Below are 19,790 nucleotides of genomic sequence, written 5' to 3' on the forward strand. Positions count from 1 at the left end.
AAGTGTTTCCCAGCTCAGGCAGTGAGGTCACTGCCAAGAACAGTGAGTGGAACGCTGTTGTAAGTGCTCTCTCCCTAACTAACTGTCTTTCATTTTTCTGAGGAACAGTGTTTGATTCATCCCTATATTTTGATTGCAGTTTTCTGTCGCGTAGTTTTGACCCTTAAACCCATCTTTTTAAATAACTATAAACCACAATTGTGTGTGTGTGTGCGCATGTGAGGCTTTTTAATGCATACCCTGGTATTGTTCACAGACTGGATCCTTAATTTTACTTTCCATTATTTAAAAAAATAGTTTTTCAGAGAATTTTTCTCTGTATGCAGTATGGAAAACCCTAAATAGGTCATATCAGAAGGGTAACAGAAGAGAGTAAGTTATAAATGCCTTTTCCTATACTATTTGGACTGTATTTGTTAATTTTTTCTCCTTGGTGTCCTGGTCAATTGGACCCCTTCTTTTTTTACACCTGCCTGCCAATGAGCCTTACTGCCTTTAGAGCTGCGGTTTGTAGCCTAGTGGATTCTTTTCAGCTCTCGCTTTCTATTGTTTTTTTATTTTTAAAGTAGGCATTGATTCAGCAAGTACACGTTTTAACTTTCAGTATGTAAGTAGTCCCAACGACCTCCATGAGACTATTTGCAGCTTAACATTAGACAAGTGCTTAAGTACCTGGTTGAATCAGGCTCTTAACTGGGAGCTGTTTTATATTCACAGCTTGGTGGGTTTTTTAAATGAATTTAAAATGGCCACAAACTGCTGCTGAGAGGACAAGTAATCTTTTTGGAGGCTTATTTTCGAATGGCTTCTCTCTCTCTCTCTCTCCCCCTCAGCTGGAACCTGGTGCCTAACTATAACACCACCAAAAGGCCTAAACAAGGGATGAGGCCAATCACTGGGTACAGTTAAGAATTCTGTCCAAAAGTCTAGTCATCAACGTAAGCTAAACATGGCTATAGCAGAGCTCTTAATCTTCCTCCAAGGCCTCCTCTGCATCTTCTTTCTCAATCACTGTGGATGGCACCACTATCCTGCCTGTCACTCTTGCCCATAATATGGGCATCATCTTTGACTCGGGTATCCAAGTCCTCATATCCAGGCTATGTCTAAATCTTGAAGATTCTTTCATATAGATTTAGGGTTTGACTAAACAGCAAATTAGCGCATGGCAAATCTGCAATACTCCAGCATGCTATGCACTCACTGTCCATGTGGACCTTGCTGCTGCGCCCTAAAAGTTCCCCAGTATGATTTGCGTACTGCTGTTTCAAACTTTAGGGCACAGTAGCAGAATCTACATGGACAGTTAGCGTGCAGCATGTAAGTGCACTGCAGATTTACACCACAGCTTGATTCACACTTCTGCTTCGTTTAGACATGCCCTTAAACTATAAGCACTTTGGCGTAGAAACTGTCTTTTTGTTCTATTTGTACAGAGCCGAGCACATAGATCTTGGCCCCTGAGTAAGGCAGGTAGGCATTATGGTAATACAAATAAATGATGATAATAAGTAGGTGGAGCTCTAGCCAACATCAAATATCACTGCTGTCACAGCAGATTGTGGAAGATGTGAAACTATATTTAGTGTGCAGAAAAGAGTATAAAGAATTTGGTTGGACTGTCCCAAGCAGAAAAGCAAGCTTGAGAGTAAACAGATTTTTGAGCTGTGAGCAATAGTCTTTGGAGTGAGGGCTCTGTGCCCGTATTGCTATCTCACACCTAAAATGCCCCCAGAAGTGGAAGTGATACAAAACATATCCCGGAAATACCTGAGAAGAATTGAACAGACTTGGTGGGCTCCTTGTGACTTTTTAAACTCAAGTGCTAGACATAAATGTAGAGAAAAGTGCTTTATATGTTGACAGTTTTTTAGAGAATGTCCATGAAGAATCTTTCTCTGTGAATGGGAAGTATGCAGGCATTATCAGATACAGCAGATAAAGACAAACTTTTAAAGGTAGTTTCCCCCCCCCCCCCAAAAAAAAACAGTTTTATATATGGAGAGTAGAGCTGTTTTTTTTTCCAACTGTATTTTCACTAACAGTCTTTGGAGGAAGAAATGACTCTAATAAAAACAGTTGTTAATGAAGGAATTGATTCAGCAGTTCTGTTTCCTGCAAAACTCCACATAAATTATGGGAAACACCTTGATATTCTGGGACATCATACAATACAGATGGATATTAGGTATCCTAGATCAGAAAAGGAAGAGAAGGAATCATAAGAAAGATGGTAATGAACTTTACAGGTGGCTAATGCCACTTAGGATATTTATTTTAATTGAGTTGCAATTATGTTATGGTTACTCAGCCGTTAACAGGAGATCGTTTCTTAGGCTATGTCTACACTATGAGTTAGGAATATTATTTCCCTGCTTGTGTAGAGTAGCTCTCATCAGGCTAGCATGAATACAAATAGAAGGGTAGCCCAGGTAGCAGCAGTGGAGGCACAGCTGAGTCGGGTTGAATACAAGCTTTCCTGAAACCACTGAATATGTGTTGAACACAGCTCAGCCGTGCTTCCACTGCTGCTACTGTGGTTACAGTGGTATTTATACTCCCGGTAGCTCAATGAATGCTAGCACGAGAATGTGTATGTGAGCAGGGATATTGCATCCCTAGCTCATAGTGTAGGCATAGTCTTACCTATGGCGCACTTGTTTGCTATTTACCCGTTGGGGATAATGAAGAATTTTGATGATTATGACTTCTATTATACAAGCATAGGAAATACCAGATTTAAGGTTGCCTGTTCAGCCTTAATTCTTCCCCTGTGTACATCCATCCTGTGCACTGAATTAGGCAGCGCGCTTTGGGCTCCAGCAGCTGACACTCCAGGCCAGGCTCCAGCAGCAACTCTGCTCCCTCCTCAGCACCGGCAGCTTCCTTGCAGGCAGCTTCTTTCGGACTAAGTTTGTAACCTTGTCCCCTTCCCAGCTGGGGGTAGGGGATAAAAACAATGCATCCCCCTCCTGGCTGGAGTGGGGGGGCGGTAAAAAACATTCATCCCTCTCCCTGCTGGTGGGGTAGGTGTATGAAAGCAGCATAGACCAGTGCTGCTCCTGCTTTGCTAACTCCAGCTGCCTTGGGCTGGCAGCCCCAGTGTCATCACCTCCTAGCTGAAAGTAGCTGCCCCATACGTAGGGACATGCAGCCCAAATGTGCCTACTTTTAAGATGCAATACAGGCACAGTACAGTACAGTATTTGCTTTTTCTTCCTTTCTTTGGTCCCCACTGCTCCCTAATTGGTTACTTCCACTTTCAATGGTGTCCGGTTGACAGGTCAGTCTGTAACTCTGGTGATCGAATCTTTGAGGTTCTGCTGTATCAATATAAGCTAGCACATGTTGGCAACACGCTGCTGAAGCAAGGGCTAGCGCTAGCAGTAATTACTTGAGTTAGTTAATACCAGACCTGATCATTCATTTTTCATTGCACTGTTGTTTTGTTTTGTTTTGGGGGGCGGGGGGCCTGGAAAATGTTGATTCATCAGAACTGAAACTATTTGCAAACAGTTGATTGGTTTTGACAAATCTGACTTGAAATTTTGGGGGGTAATACGTTTCAATTTTCTGAGTTTAAATGACTTTTTATTTTGAAGTTTATTAAATTTAGACTTAAAGCTTAAAAAAAAGAAAGAAGATCAAAACCAAAATGAAATGTTTAGGAATTGTTTTGATTGACCCGGAGCAAATTTTTTTTCAGATTTTTGATTTGCAAAAATTGTCAAGATTTTGACTTTTCATCCCAATTTGAGATGGGAAAATGTTTTGATATCTTGAAAATATTCATGGGACAGGAAAACCATCTTCTCCTCTGCTCTATTTAATATTCTGATCACAAGTGCCTCAACGTCTCCTGTTCCCTTATGTATGTTTCCTCATTGAGAAGTAAAAATTGCAAAGCAAATGATAAGCTAGGTACTGAATCAGTATCAACATACCCATGCATATATACAAGAGATTAGGTGGCAAAGATAATTCTATGAACTATGATTCTGTTTTTCTCTAGGCATAAAATTCAGCCCCCTATACCCTTAGAATAATCCTGTTTTTAAACAGCATATTATATATTTAACTCTTAAAATCAATGCAGTGATGTTCACCAGTAATATTCGAACAATTTTTAGATTTTTAATTTTTCTATTTTGTATCTTACGTCTGGGCTGTATTTACTGTATGATGTGCATATAATTTGTCCAGCAATGTTAATGGGAGTAATACCTGCACTGGGGAGAAGTGGCCCCAGCACCTTGTTGTGTATGGAAGAATTGCATAGCACCCATTTGGATTTTCTAAACAAAATAGCTACCTTTTAATTAACACAGAAAAAGTATTCCATCAGTAACAGTTACCAAAACAGTAGCCTAAACAGCTTCCAGAAGATGCTCACTCTAGCAGTTCCCAGCTATCCTGCACAGATTTGTCTCCAGACAAGCTGGAATAATTCACTGGAAACAGCTGAACACTCAGAAGTTAAAAAATTTCGCCTATGTTTGACCTCAAACACAGTAGGAGCACAACAGTTGCATAGGGACAAATTCAGCCCTGGTGTAAGCAAGAAAAGCTCCATTGGAGTCACATACAGCAGGACTACATTTTGGCTGAATGGAGCTGAATTTAGCCTTTGTACATACGTGACTGACTTCATTAACTCTTTACTGCTAGGTTAAAATATTATGCAAATCAGATACCTGTAAATGCCATTACTAGGCAATGAGACAAGTGGACAAAGTGGTGATAGGTACATGCTACTTCTGCAGACTACAGTAAAACACAATGCAGTGGTGCACTGAAGCCTCTGAACCACATGTCCTGTGCTGGATTTTCTAAATATAGAAAAAAATGTTTGCTTTGGTATGGATGCTTTGAAAAGTTAAAGCTGGTAACATTTGAAGCTGAAGTATTGAGACTTCCACATAGAGATCCATTAGCTCCAGACGCAAAATTGCTGTGGGGTTACTGGTGAAAATGATCTAACTCACTTTCGCTCAGTCCTGTTTAGAGATAACATGGGTGGCATAATGCATTCTACTATGTTAAGTCCTTGGGTATTTTACCATCTCTCATGAGATCAGCCGTGATTTTCAACAGACTCTAGATTTAAACACCAGGGTGTTGGTAACTGGACATTCTCAATGAGTTTGCATGACTGGAATTCACTTCCTTGTATCACTCTTACAGAGGTTGAGTTTGCTGGCCTTTTGAGCATGCTGCAAAGTATATCTGTTTGTCATGGCTTTTTTTTTTTTATGGAATTCATTGGATTGGGTAGAGGTGATTCTTCTACAATGAGGAGCTGATTTAAAATTAGCTTCTTAAAAATTCAGCCATTTCGCAATTATAAATAAGCACTATGGTTGGAAAAGCTCTACCATACTTTGTGGCCCACCTTTCTGCATTTTGTGATCATCTCACTGAAATTCCCTGTACATAAACTCTACTGTAATTTAGTGGTTTTGTATTCATCAGCAATTATCAATATACATTGTTCACAAAATATATTTGTGAATAAGAACATAAGAACATAAGAACATAAGAAAAGAAGAAAAAAATCTGGTAAGACCATCTGTCTCCCAGCCCAGTATCGACAGTGGCCACAGCCAGGTGCTCCAGGCCCTGAACCTAACAGGGCAATGATCAATGATCCTCTCTCTCTCATCCTCCCATCCTCCTCTAACAGACACACCAGGGACACATTCTTAACCATCATGGCTAATAGCCATTTTTTATTATTTCCCCCCACCATTCCCTTTCCCCTTTTAAACATTTATATATAGTCCCTACCCCCTCTCCAACCTCCTCAGGAAAGAGTTGACTAAAAACTGTGTGTGAAAGAGAGAAGACTTTTTTTTTTTTTTTTTTTGCTGCCTATTAAATTCATTTTGTGACCCCTAGTTCTTGTATTATGGAATATAATAATAACTTTACTTTTCTTTTTCTCTTTTCTCATCATCATTTTATTTATATTTTATATCCCATGTCCCCCCCCTTCTCCTCTTTTTCAAGTCCCCTTTCTAGCCTCCCTCTCTTCTCCTCTCATATGGGACCCTCTAAACCCTAATTATATTTTTTTTTTTTTTTTTTCTTTCTTTTTTCTTTTCTTTTTTTTTTTTTTTTTGAGAGAGAGGAGACACATACATACACATGAGATGGAGATATGGGCATGGATATATATTATAATAATAATATATTCTATCTCTTATTCTATATTTTTTTTATTTTAATTTTTGCTTTTTTTTTTTTTTTTTTTCTCGCCTCTGCACACATCAGACATCTTCAGAGAGATAACACACGATAACTCCAACTTTTTTTTCTGACTAAATAGCCCCCCCCCCCCCATCATGTTGTATGTATAGTTTGGGTTATTTTTTTCCAATGTGCATTACTTTACATTTTCCCACATATTTCATTTTTTTTTTTGTTGTTGCCCAATCACTTTTTTGAGATCTTTTGAAAGTTCTTCACAATCTTCTGCTCTCTTCTATCTTCTAGAGAGTAGTTAGTGTCATCTGCAAAACTTCACCACTGTTTTTTTACCCCTTTCAGATCATTTGAAAAAAATTGAATTGATTGGTCCTAGGACTGACCTTGGGAACACCACCACTAGTACCCTCCTCCATTCTGAGAATTTACCATTATTTCCTACCCTTTGTTCCTGTCCTTTAACCAGTTCTCAATCCATTCTCCTTGATTGCTTAATTTTTTTTTCGTGAGAGAGCCCTGAGGGACCTGTCAAAGGGCTTCTACAAAATCTAAAATCTCTATGTCTCTCGGATCCCCCTTTGTTTGTTTGTTTCTTCAAAGAACTCTACTCAGAACTCTAATAGATTAGAATTTCCTTACAGAAACTGACTATTGCTATTGCTCAAAGTTTTATGTTTTTCTATGTTTCTGACAATTTTATTTTTTTATTGTTTCAATTTCTTTTTGCTAATTTGGCGTTAGAGACTTACGTCTGTAATTGCCAGGATCACCCCTCCCCCTTTTTTTTAATATTTGCGTTTTTTTTAGCTAACTTCCAGTCATTGTACGGCCGATTTTTTTTAAACAGGTTACAAACCTTGGTTAATAGTTCATTCCATTCACATTTGAGTTCTTTCAGAACTCTTGGGTGAATGCCATCTGGTCCTGGTGACTTGTTAATGTTGAGTTTATCAATTAATTCCAAAACCTCCTCTAGTGACACTTCAATCTAGTGACACTTCAATAAGATGCACTGATTCACTTTGCTGGTGTTCAGGATGCATTATTTTGTTCGTTTTTGTGTGGCTTAATTACATGTGTTTTTTCACAATAATAACAGAAAGCAAAAGCACCACAGATTCTAGTGCTTCTGAATATTTGTGAGAACATTCACAATGGAAAGGCTGTTGGGCAAATAATCGAATATTTCTGTGGCACCACAATAAATTAGCTGAGTGTTCCCAAATAATTTTTATAAAGCTTAGCTCATCCAGAAACAATACCAAGTGACTTAGGTGACCAATAATATGGTTCAATGGGGGAATAATAAATAGTGAAAGGGCATAGGGAGAGATTCTGTGCTGCACCTCAAAGATGCAGGCCAGAACTCACAGATCAGGGGAGGTTAAGGTAGCTCTAAGTCATCTTTGCATCCTCTTGATCCTGGGCTACTCTGGGAACTGGAGTAGCCTCTGGCGTAATTTAGATAGCTCCATGGAACGGTCTAAATTATGGTGGGTTTCCCATTTGACCTATGGGCCCTACTGCTGCCCAGAATCTCCTCCCCACTCACTTCACATCCATCCCATTCCTGACATGTCCTCTACATGAGGGCTTTCGAGGGGATCCTTGAAGGACAACTTGTGGCTGTCTACAACAGTTCTTGAACTGGGGAAGTCCTCCTCTGGAGAGATCCAAGGCTTTTAGGGCCCCTTTACCTTGCATAAAATGGCTGGTGTGAAGGGAAGGATCTTATCGGTAGTGAACACTTCATGAACCAAGAACAGGCTAAAATTTGTTTTCACAAGCTATTCCTCAAACAGTTGCAAATGACATGTTCTTAAAAATCTATTTATGGATAATTTTCAAACAGAACATAGAGCTAAGTTTTTTTAGATAAACTATCCACAATGAATAATTTGAAAAGTTCTAGATGCAGTGCTATATGGCTTATCTCAAACTTGTCTGTAGTTACAAGAAAGGAATGTTTCTATGCAAAACTTCACTTTTATATTTAGGATGATCATATAAAGCAGAAGTTGCAATGAATGCTGGATAATGCCTAAACAGTTAAGTGAGAAACTAGGTGAGGTTATATCTTTTATTGGAGCAGCTTTCGTTAATGAAAGAGACAAGCTTTTGAGCTTACACAGAGATTTTCTTCAGGTCTGTGTAAACTCGAAAGCTCATCTCTTTCACCAACAGAAGTTGGACCAATAAAAGATATTAACCTCACCCACTCTGTGTCTCTAACAACCACGGACCAACAGCTACAATAACACTGCAAATAAATAGTTACATCATTTTAAAGATTTTATTTTTCTCTCTTTAAAGTCTAGGGACTCTATCCAGTTGAATGACCTGAAGGCGGAAGTGTCACCACGGATTTCAGCAGAAGATCTGATTGACTTGTGTGAGCTGACGGGACCTAGTCACTTCAAAACGCCAACAAAGAAAACCAAATCTAGCAAGCCAAAACTGCTTGTAGTTGACATCCGTAATAGCGAAGAGTATCCTTCATATTGTCTCATTCACCACTACTCCTGCCTATTTTAATTGCGCATGATAAATAATTTAAATAACACTAAGATATGCAGCAGAGAGTCTTAAGGTAGGAAACTCTTTCTCTGTGGAAAAAAGGGCAAAGAAGTTTCCCTATAAGTTAGTCTCTCTTGCTCCTCAGGCCGTGGGCTGGATCCTCGATCCCAGTGAGATCACTTTGTGCCACTGGATGTCTCACAGTGACGTTAAAGCTGCCAGCAGCACCTGAAGATTCTCCTGACGTGATGGAATTTTGGGCTGGTGTAAAGCTGACATAGCTGGTTTTACGCCAGTAGCTCTCTGCTCCACTCCTTCTCCTCCACTGGTTCAATGGATGTGTCAGGAGAGGGGATGAGCTTTTGGGGACTAGAGGGCAAGTGGAAGGGTTGGTATATGTGGTGTTCTGCCAATCCCCACCTAGAAAAAAAATTCCTAAGGAGAGTATTGTATTGGTGTGAGTTAAAGTAGCCCCGTGGCTGCTCTAACTTACTCAGGGAGACTGTTCAGCTACCCAGCTGACTCACGATCAGAGAAGGCATAAAGGCAGCCTACAGCCACCTTTTTCTCAGTGCAGCTGAGTATTGTACCCAATATATTTTTCATTACATCCTTCAAACATGGCTTTTAATTTAACATATACAACTTCGAGGATTTTTTCGTTTGGCTTCTTTATTTTTTATTTTTTTTTTTTCAATTATGTGATTCTTTCAGCAAGGAGCATATCTCTGTCAGCAGTCTCCATCTAAAAGTGAGAGAGATCACAACACATTGTTAGGTGAGTCTCTTAATGTCCTAGGCAGCATTTTAAAGTATAGTTATTTATTTGTAATTACTTATTTACCACTTTATAAAAAGTTCCTTTCATAACAGTAAAGCTGGTGCAGATTATTGCTTTTGAAGGATATGGACCTAATTTTTCTGGGTAACAGGCTGTGATGTCTCACTTAAAGGATCAGGTCCCAAATTCCTGCTTCTGTACACCAGCAAACGGATCACAGTAACGTGGGTTGTCACAAAATGTTAGCGCAAATTTGATTTCAATTTAGATATCCACAGAATTAATACATATTGCAAGTATATATTCTGTACTATGCAAAATGTACCATGCTGTATGCATCTGAGGAAAGAGCTGTGAATTCTAAACTATAGAATACCTATTTAAGCTTTCTTTTAAGACAGTATGAAGTATGACAGTAAGAATATATACTTGATCTAGAAGAGGAGGGTTTTCTAGAAAGTGTCCCATGTTTATTTTTCTTTAAACAAAGTTTCCACTCGGTAATGGATCAGTATTAACTATTTAGGGATCATATGTGACTTGGATGATTTTTACCCTGAGCTGACATAGGTATCAAATGTCTTAATCTTTTAAAATCTTTGTTACTGGCTTTTTCAGGAGTTTACAGCTTGATAAATCCTTTCTTTTAAGGGGAATGGTAAACTTAGGAAGAAGCAGTGACTAAAGTATTTTCCTCAATGTTTAATATTTGACACTGTTTACTGCAAAACAGAGCATGGTAGAATTGGGAGACTATTCCACATCGTAACTGGAAAGATGCCAAAACTTGAACGCTCAACATAATCTGCTGTTTAGATAAAATAAAGAGGATCAAAGCATGGAAGTGTAATTTTTCCCTTGTATTTATTAATTTCATGCATCAGTTGAGTTTCAAGTTAGTCACAGGCTCAGGTATCTAAATCATTTGACTCATCATTGTCTGGACTTCAGTGACTTTTTTCCCCTCACAAAATTAAGGTTAATTTTTAAGCTATATTCATAGTAAGGGTCAAAGCAGGAAATACTTTTAATTTGTTCCTCTTTTCTATCTACCATGTTATTTAGGAGGCCAGCAGAAACTTGAGCTATTATACAGGAAATAGACCCTTTATCATAAAGAATGTAGCTATTATTCTCATCATAAATCCTCATCAGAATTTCACTAAGTAGTTCTCTTGTTAGCAGACTCACCATTCCAAGATCCTGGTCTGTCTTTCTGGTCAGTCTGAGGCATATTAATGAGCGGTTCAGTGTGGGAAGCTGCGGTTACTCATGCTGTACCTTTTCTGTGGATAAATAGCAGACATCAGTCTCTAGGGTTGTAAGAAGTGAGGAGTCTCCTTGCTGAAAAGTGAGCTTGTACTGGTAATAAAATAATCCATTGAGTTAGTTGACCTGTTATCTGGGAATGTCCCAGTATCTCCCAGAGAATATACTATACATAAGAATTTGACTGACTGTCAGGTATTCTGAACACGTAGGTGAAATCCTAAGAAGAATGCATCACCTATGCTATTGTATATCCACTCAGGTATGGGAGGTACTCAGCCTTCAAACATTTTCATCTCAATGCAAAAAAGTCTGTATAGTTTTGCTGTATTTCCTGTTATATATTACTATTACCTATCTTCAGAAAAATGCTATACCGCTTTGTGAGTTTTATAAGAGAATATCTCAATATGCACAATTATAAGAGAATTTCTCTATAAGAGAATCATTTTGTAATTTATTTTAATATTTCACTCATATGATGCCTTTTCATGCACAACTTTGTTTTACAAGAAAGAGCAGAATAGCTTTTAATGTGATTTGGTGGGAAACACAGGACTTTCAACAGGTTTCTTGTTCATGATGTTTTTAAAATAGTGTCCAGCATAACTTCATTATAAGGCTGTCCTTGGATACTAAGGAATTGCTGTATTGTAATGTACATATTGCGAGCGTAAGATCTAGTGACCCCTTTCTTCCAAGATTATTTTACCAAGACAAAACTTTGTAATGAAAAGGTAATGTACTCTGAGCGTTTTCTATTGCAGTAGAAAGTCAGCAGTTCTGTTGTAGCCTCTTTTCATTAAACATGTTAGCAGAAATACTGGCAGTGTTCCATTCCTTTTATGAAGGTCCTAGCTAAGTACTTTATGGTCTTTCAGTCTTTCACAAAATCTCTGCCTTTGTAATCAGCTAAGGACTGGAATGGTTAAGATGGTCATTTAAGATTAGAAAGAATACAAACCACAAAAAAAAAACAGTCTGCATAGTTAGTTACTAATGTCATTACTCTAAGTAAATGTATTTTATTCTATTTAAAGGTTAGGTCAGTTGTTGCATTGAGCAGCTTAGTATACTCAATATGGGCAAAGTCATGTTCTGTCTAAAAGAACTGTCCTATTTTTAAACTTTTATCTTACTTAGTACTATTTACAATGGAGCTGTGAATAAGAACTGTTTGTACAGTTTGTGGTGGGGACGAGATTCTTTCTTCCAATTAGACATGAATAAAAACAGTAATTAGTGGTTTTGGGTTCTCGCTCTTATTAATCTTTCAAAAGTTTTTTTTGTTATGCTTTCCCATCATGCAACAGTGATAGTCATCAAACTGGTACTGTTCACACTAATCACATTTAAGAAAGGCATGCTAGTATTAATCTTAAAAGATTAACTCTTAGCTCCTTCCAATTCAACTTCTTGTAATTAAAGCCTGCAGTCTACTAGCCTTCTACAAGTACTGCCATAAATAGTGACTAATCTCCATACTTCTGACTCATATGCTTTTGAAGCAAATTCTACTTTTACTTCCCTGCTCCCCCAAACCTACTTCTGTACCCTAGGAAAAAAAAAAGATGTCTGTCATGCTCACCTGCACAAATAGTCATTTCTGTTATAATTTTATTCAAACTAGTGGAAGAATGGCCCAGTGTTGTGTTTTTTCTCTTAATTTGTACCCAAAAGATTTCACACACGTTTTCATGTTCATTACTTGTTCATAAAATCTTATTAGAGCAGGACATTTAGGTCTGGATGTATAACAGGAGTTAGTTGTTGTGACTTTGGAGCAGGAGGACTGGATCATGGGTGCCCTACGTCCTGGGTGAAAGGTCTAACCACCAGGCTATAAAGTCATTGCTGGGTTGTGCTCTCTGGCCCAAATAATTCTTGGATTTTTTATCCAAAGTGGAACAGCTTTAAGAGAAGAGATTGAAAGAGAGAGACATCAGAACACAGCATGATGTTGTCCTTCATGATGGAAGATGATGCTGATGACAGTATTATGGCTTATGAGTACTGAACAGTTGTGGCTAAACAGACCGATGCACAAGTGGCAGTCCTTTCCACATGAAGTGCGTAGCTTGATGCCGAGGAAGAGATTACAGTCTGTGCCTGCTGAATCTGCCACTGTTTACAACTCAGCCTCTGTGCCTCAAGATCTATACGACAGTTTACCCCGAATTGGGTAACCCCATCGTTGACTACTGTTTGCCAGTGTGGTCTGTCAGTTGCTGATGACTCTCAGCTGTTAGTCTCAATGTCGCACTGTTTCAAATTATGCTTCAGTGTGTCTTTTGAAGCATTTCTTTTGGCCACCTCCTATGTGATTGCCCACTCTCCGTTTGCCATACAGCAACTGCTTTGACATTCTGGTGTCATCCATCCTCAGCACATGACCAGCCCAGCATAACTGTGTTGTGATAAGCCTGGCTTCAATCCCTGTGGAGTGACTACATTCTAGAACTTCATTATTGGTAACTTTATCCTGCCATTTGATGCAGAGTCTGGAATGCAGATGTTGTAAGTGGAACTTATCTAGAAGCTTAATATGATGCCTGTAGAGAGTCCAGGTCTCACACCCATACAATAAGTTGGACAGCACAACTGATTTACAGACTTGGTTTGAATTTTAATATCATGTTGCCACCAAACTCTTCCTGATAGTCAGCCAAATGATGACCTGGTTTTGTTGATATGATTTGTCAGTTCCTTGTCTATACTAACAAATCTACAATATACTACCATGATAGTGAAAGTCTGTAACACCATTTAGCTGTATGTTTCTGATGGTGACTTTTGATTTCATGTAGAGTTTCCCTGGTGCAGATTGATACATGGCCTCTGACCTCTGTCTTTTTCAGAATATCAGCCCGTATCTTTTTGCAAACTTTGCAGCTCCATTCATAATCAATTGTGTCTTGTCTAGAGCACAGGCATTGAGACACAGCAGCTCATGAATAACTGCCTGAAGACCTTTGTGGAGGATTGCAGCCTGTTCCAGAGAATTGGAAACATATCTTGATACCAGCATTAAGGGCTCTTGTAGCATAATAAGCATTGCTGTATAGAAGATATTAAATAAGAGTGGACCAATTATGCAGCATGCTTAAAACCTTTAATGACAAGAAATGGGTCAGACAGACCACCATCTACACAGACTTTTCCAAGCATTCCATCATGAAATAGCCTCAGAATGTTGGTGAATTTTTCTGGACAACCAAACTTATGTAATAATTCCCAAACCCACATCTATTGACGGTGTCAAATACTTTAGCCAGTTCAGTAAAGACAGTGTAAAGGTCATGTTGCTGTTCTCTGCATTTCTCCTCCATCTCATGGGCTACAAATATCTTGTCTTTCATTCCTTCTGTTGGCCTAAAATCACATTGTGTAGCGGGGTGGTCACCCGCTCCTGCCCTGAAGGGCTTAAAACAGCCCTGGGAGAAGGTTGTGGCTGAGAGTTGCTAAGCTGGGCTGATTGGGGAAGCGGCCGTAGCTGGGCCATGCCCCAATCAGGCCACAGCTGGCCTGTATAAAAGGCCAGTGAGCCAGGAGCTGGCACAGACTCCCTCTAGCTTCTGAGAGGGAGGGACCTGGCTGTAGGGACCTGAGCAGAGTGCATGAGTGGGGCAGGGCTGGGGAAAGGCAGAGGAGCTGGGGAGGCTCCAGCCTGGAAAGCCCCAGGCTGCGGCCTAGCAGAAGGCCAACGGGTACTGTGGGTTGCAGAGGGCAACCCAGGGAGGCAGCAGGTCCGAACCCCCTTGTCTATGATGAGTGGCTTTTACGCTGCAGTCTGCCCAAGGGAGTGGGGGCTTGATGATGACTGGCAGTAGCCCAGACTGAGGCAAGGTGGGTGGGGATTAGAGGGTTGGGGGTTTCCCAGAGAGGGGAGACCCAGAGGCAGAGTGTGGGGGTATTGCCAGGGGGTAGCACCCAGATAAAAGGACACCGGGGTCTGGGAGGGACACGGGGCCAGTGGCAGCGAGACATCGGCCTGCAGTGGGCGCTCCGAGGCTGGAAAAGAGCTAATTCCCTGAGACAACCAGCAGGAGGTGCCACAGGGGTGAGTCCCACACCGTCACACATTGCAACTCTGGTAACACGCATTTAGTTATTTTGCATAGCAGATAATCAAAGAGTGTTCTAGTCAGAACCTTTCCAGTTATAGAGAGTAATGAGATACCGTGATAGTTGCCATTGTCAGACTTTTCACCTTTCTTCTGTATATGGTGACAAAGTAGAGTCTTTGAAGTCTTACAGTAAATCTTCATTGCTCCATATATTGAGAAATAGTCCATGTAGTCACCTCAGCAGGATTTTGCCTCCATACTTGAATATTTCTGTAGGAATGCCATCATATCTGGGAGCTCTAGTTCTTCATGGTACTGATTGCACTGCTGACTTAGTCAAGGGATGGTGCTGCATCCATGTTGTCATTACAAGGTGGCTGATCCATTGCTCTTACTGGCGCCTCATCCGTGATGTTGGACAGTGTGTTCAAAAGATCACTGAAATGCTTGTGCCACCTCTGAAGGATTTCTCCTTTATCAGACATCAGTGTTAGGCTATCTGCACTCTTCAAAGAGACTGTAATGCTGTATTGGACCATGTGCATCTATCGAAGCAGCATAGAAGTCCTTGGGCTTCCGAGGGTCAGCATAGCCCTGGATTTCATCTGCCTTGGCATTCCATCATTGATCTTGCATGTTTCTGAGCTGAGATTGGATATCACAACACAGATTCCTATATGTTAAAACTGCCTACAGGGATAAAAAAATGTGATTATACATCTCGTGGTTTTAGTGAGTAGCTGTTGAATTATTGCGTCATTCTCATCAAGCCGATCTCGATGACATTTTGCTCATCAAGATGACGAGAGCGGCTTGATATGATATGCGTAATGTTGCCCACTCACTGTTTATGTTAGCGCTAGAATATCCCATAGCCCAATAGTTAAGGCATTCATTCACCTGAGAGGTAGAAGATCCCGATTGAAATCCCTTCTGCCCCTCAGATGAAGTGGGGACTTGAACCAGGTTTCTCCCACATCCCAGATGAGTTGCCTAACCACTGGGCTAAAAGTTTTATATGGGAGGTTCTCCTTTTTCTCCCCAGATGTTTTTCATGAGCTCACCTGAGAGGACTGATCTGGCAGGCATGCTCAGATTGTACCTACCATATCAGGGAACTTAGGTGGCTGAACACCTGTTTTCCCATGGTTTGTGAATCACTCTGGGGCTTAGGTGGGTGATAGGTGTCTGGAGACCTGGAGAGAGGAAGCAGTGCACATGTCCTGCAGAGACAGGAACATATGTGGCTAGGGAACTTGTACTACAAAAACGTAGGTGCCAACTGAGTGTAGGCACGTGCAAGTTTCAGCGGAAGTTTTGTGCATCATAGTGGTGCCAGAACTGAGACTTAGGGACCTAGCTCCTTTTGTGCATCCAGACTATACCTAACAACTTCTAGGAGTTGTTGGCTTTTACATACTAACCCTTTCATAGGTGTCCCATATGATACACAGAATTTCTTGATTTTAATAAGGCTGTAAATAAGAATTTGTCTAGCACCTTTTGTCTAAAACCTATAAGAACTTTAAAATATTAAATAACATTCTCAAAACCTCTGTGAAGTAGGCACGTAATATCCCAATTTTAAAGATGTGGAAACTGAAGTATACAGAGTAAATGCTTCTCATTGAGTCAGTAGTGGAGCCAAGACTAGAACCCCAATCATCTGATTCCCTGTTCAGTGTATTAACCCCAGAACAGTCCTACATGTCACTGGAACTTCTTGCAGTGCTTAAGTTTCTGTTGAAACTAAGAGATGCAGATGCTTGTGAAAATTTTAAGAATAAGTAAATAACAGCCAAAATGCTTCTGAAATAAATGTAGTCAAACTTTACCAATTCTGGGTTACTGAGAACGAAAATGATGCTTAAAATTGTTGATTGGCTCTAGTTTTCAAGATATGCTATTGGGTCAGTATATACGACCCTTGACTTGGGAATAGCGGAGGATAAGTGAGTTATAAAGGGAAGGGATCTCAATTTAAACCAGAAATAACTAAAATACATCTTTGACTGGATCTATGAATAAATCTATGACTGAGTTTGGACAGTATTTGCTTTTTAGGCAAAACAATGAATGATGCAATCTGAAGCTGGTATTGCATCATACATGATATGAATTGCATCATGTTATTCCTAGAAGTCATGGATGATGAAATCATAACGAAGCTTATATCACTCTGCTGAACAAATTGCCCTACATCAGCTCTAGAAATCATACAGTGTCGTGCTCTCTTATTTGTCAGTGTTTGATTTTGCAAAGGGACACATTTCTGTTTAGCCAAAGTGAGCAGAGATGCCTCGTACTTGTGTGAACAGTGCAGATAACTTCTGCTATGTTTGTGGTGAAGTGACTTTTGCATCACAAAAGTGCAGTATAACCACTATGGTTAAGAAAGCCTATCACCTTTATTTTGGCTGCAAAATTGGAGATCAGGACAAGAGGTGGGCCCCACACATATGCTGCAACACTTGTGCAACAAATCTTCGCCAGTGGTTGAACAGGAAAAGGAAATCTATGCCTTTTGCAGTGCCAATGATTTGGAGAGAGCCAACAGATCATACCAGCAATTGTTACTTCTGCATGGTGCCTCCAGTTGGGAAAGGTGTGTCAAAGAAGAAAAAGTGGACTGTGCATTATCCAAACATTCCATCAGCTATACGCCCAGTACCCCACGGAGAAGGACTGCCGGTTCCTGATGCACCAGAATCATTCTCACTTGAGTCAGACGAGGAAGAGGATGAAACTTCTGGTCCTGAACCATCAATGTTACAGGACCCACATTTTCTCCCATCCTCCTCCTCTGAACCACACCTCATAACACAAGGTGAACTGAATGACCTTGTCAGGGATGTGGAACTACCCAAGAGTAAGGCAGAGCTGTTGGGCTCCGGACTACAGCAGTGGAATCTCCTGGCACATCAAAATACATAATAAATAGCACATTTTATCTCTGAAGCAGACGACTTCTCAAAAATTGTAGACCAGTGTAATAAAACAAACTCTTTCAAACTTCAGTTTTGAGTTCAATTTCAGTTTGGGAAATGTTCTTCCATTTTTAGTTAGCTGAGATTTTGGTCATACTTCATATCTTTAGCTATGGATAAAACCTGTTTTAAAAGGAATTAGTAAAAAACGAAATGGAACTCCTGGGTTGGTTTTATGAAAAAGCCATCTACAGCACCGTATCAAAGTCTCTCTCTCTCTCTCTCTCTCTCTCTCACACACACACACACACACACACACACACACACACACACACACACACACACACACACACACACACACACACACACACAGAATTGCTGACACTTTAATTTGTGGTAGAACCTTTGAGTTCATAGTACTTGATATCAAAAGGGTTAACTACTGTAGTGAGGGCAAAGTAGTTGCTCCATGTGGAAGAGTTTCCTGGCTGTTTAAGGGTAGTTAAACCTTTACAAGGCTGCATGCTGATAAAACAGACAGAATGATGTGTCCCTGAGCATAAATCTCTGCTTCCTCCTGTGAAACTAAGTACTCATTGACCACTGCAAAATTTGAAATGATTCCATCTGTCACTTTTTAAACAGCAAATAAATTTTCATGCTATTAGTTTTCCTGTGATGTAGCAGCTGTTGTTTTCAATATGGGTAAACAATAAATGAGGTTCTTGATATATACTAATCCAATAAGAACAAATTAACCTGTGTCACATCAGCCGGGGGGGAGAAGGCGGGAGCTGCTTATACATTAGACAGTTTGTTTCATTTACATATATTATTGGTATTAGTAATGAAGAGGAAAAAAGATACCCCAAAAAATTCATCGTTTACAGGTATGAGTTAAAACTGTACCATCCAAATTCTGTGCTAAAATTGAAAGTCACATTGACTTGAATGGGAGTGGTGTGTAAATACAAATCTGAGAGCTGGATTCACTCCTGGTTGTTTGTTTGTATGTATTGTGGTAGCACTTAGAGACCCCAGCCCCACTGAGCTACGTGCTGTTCAGCAGATGTGGATGTATCCAGTTTCTTTTTTCATGTTTCCCTTAACTGTGTTGCCCGTCAGCTTTAATCGTGGCCACATTTCAGGCAGCATCAACATTCCATTTGGCTCAGCATTCACGGCAGAAGGAGAGCTCGTCCAGTGCCCCGCTACTGCCACACTCCAGAGCTTCAAAGGAAGAGTTGTTGTGATTGTAGGACATGTGGTGAAGAACACGGCTTCTGTAAGTTTATAGCTATAATATATACTAACTCTAAATAAATTTATGGAGAATAAGTCCATCAGTGACTACTAACCAAGGTGGGCAGGGATGGTGTCCCTAGTCTCTGTTTGCCAGTGTCTGGGAGTGGGCGGCAGGGGATGGATCACTTGATGATTACCTGTTCTGTTCATTCCATCTGGGGCACCTGACATTGGCCACTGTTGGAAGACAGGACAGAGTTAGATGGACCTTTGGTCTGACCCAGTATGGCCTTTCTTAAATAATGTCCAGGGCCCGAATGTTAAGTTTCAGGCACCAAAAAATAAATATCCCTGTCTGTTACTTAGCAAATTGATGCCTATAGACCTCCGTGCCCACCAGGATCTCCTGCACAGGATGGCATGGAATATGAACCAGGAGGTGATAAAGGTGGAGGACCCCGTGGTGACTATTCTGTCTGTGGAAGCTCCATCAAGGGTAGCCCTACCCCTTATTCGGACCATCCAAACCACCACCAGGACAATCTGGCAGATACCTGCGTCCATCCCCCCGTCTGCTAAGGGAGTGGAGTGGAAATACTTTGTCCCCTCGAAGGGCTATGATTATGTGTTCACCCACCCACAGCCCTTTTCACTCATGGTGGTGTCAGTGAACGAAAAAAAACGGCATGGCCAGCAGGCCCCAGCGGCGAAATCAAAGGATGCCAAGCACCTTGATTTGTTTGGGGGGCAAAGTTTATTCCTTGGGGGGACTTCAGC

General features: G+C 40.4%; 1 protein-coding gene across 3 annotated transcripts in view; it reads left to right on the forward strand.

The window, feature by feature from the left end:
- The window catches only part of TBCK (TBC1 domain containing kinase), a 172,628-nt gene that overhangs the window by 133,339 nt on the left and 19,499 nt on the right, over window positions 1-19,790 (forward strand). For all 3 annotated transcript variants that reach the window (XM_039539380.1, XM_039539379.1, XM_039539381.1), the window contains 2 exons: window positions 8,521-8,696; window positions 18,894-19,053. In XM_039539380.1, the coding sequence (XP_039395314.1) occupies window positions 8,521-8,696; window positions 18,894-19,053 (336 nt within the window). The remainder of the gene's footprint in view (window positions 1-8,520; window positions 8,697-18,893; window positions 19,054-19,790) is intronic.

The sequence above is a fragment of the Mauremys reevesii genome, linkage group 5 (assembly GCF_016161935.1).
Source record: "Mauremys reevesii isolate NIE-2019 linkage group 5, ASM1616193v1, whole genome shotgun sequence".
Taxonomy (NCBI): Eukaryota; Metazoa; Chordata; order Testudines; family Geoemydidae; genus Mauremys; species Mauremys reevesii.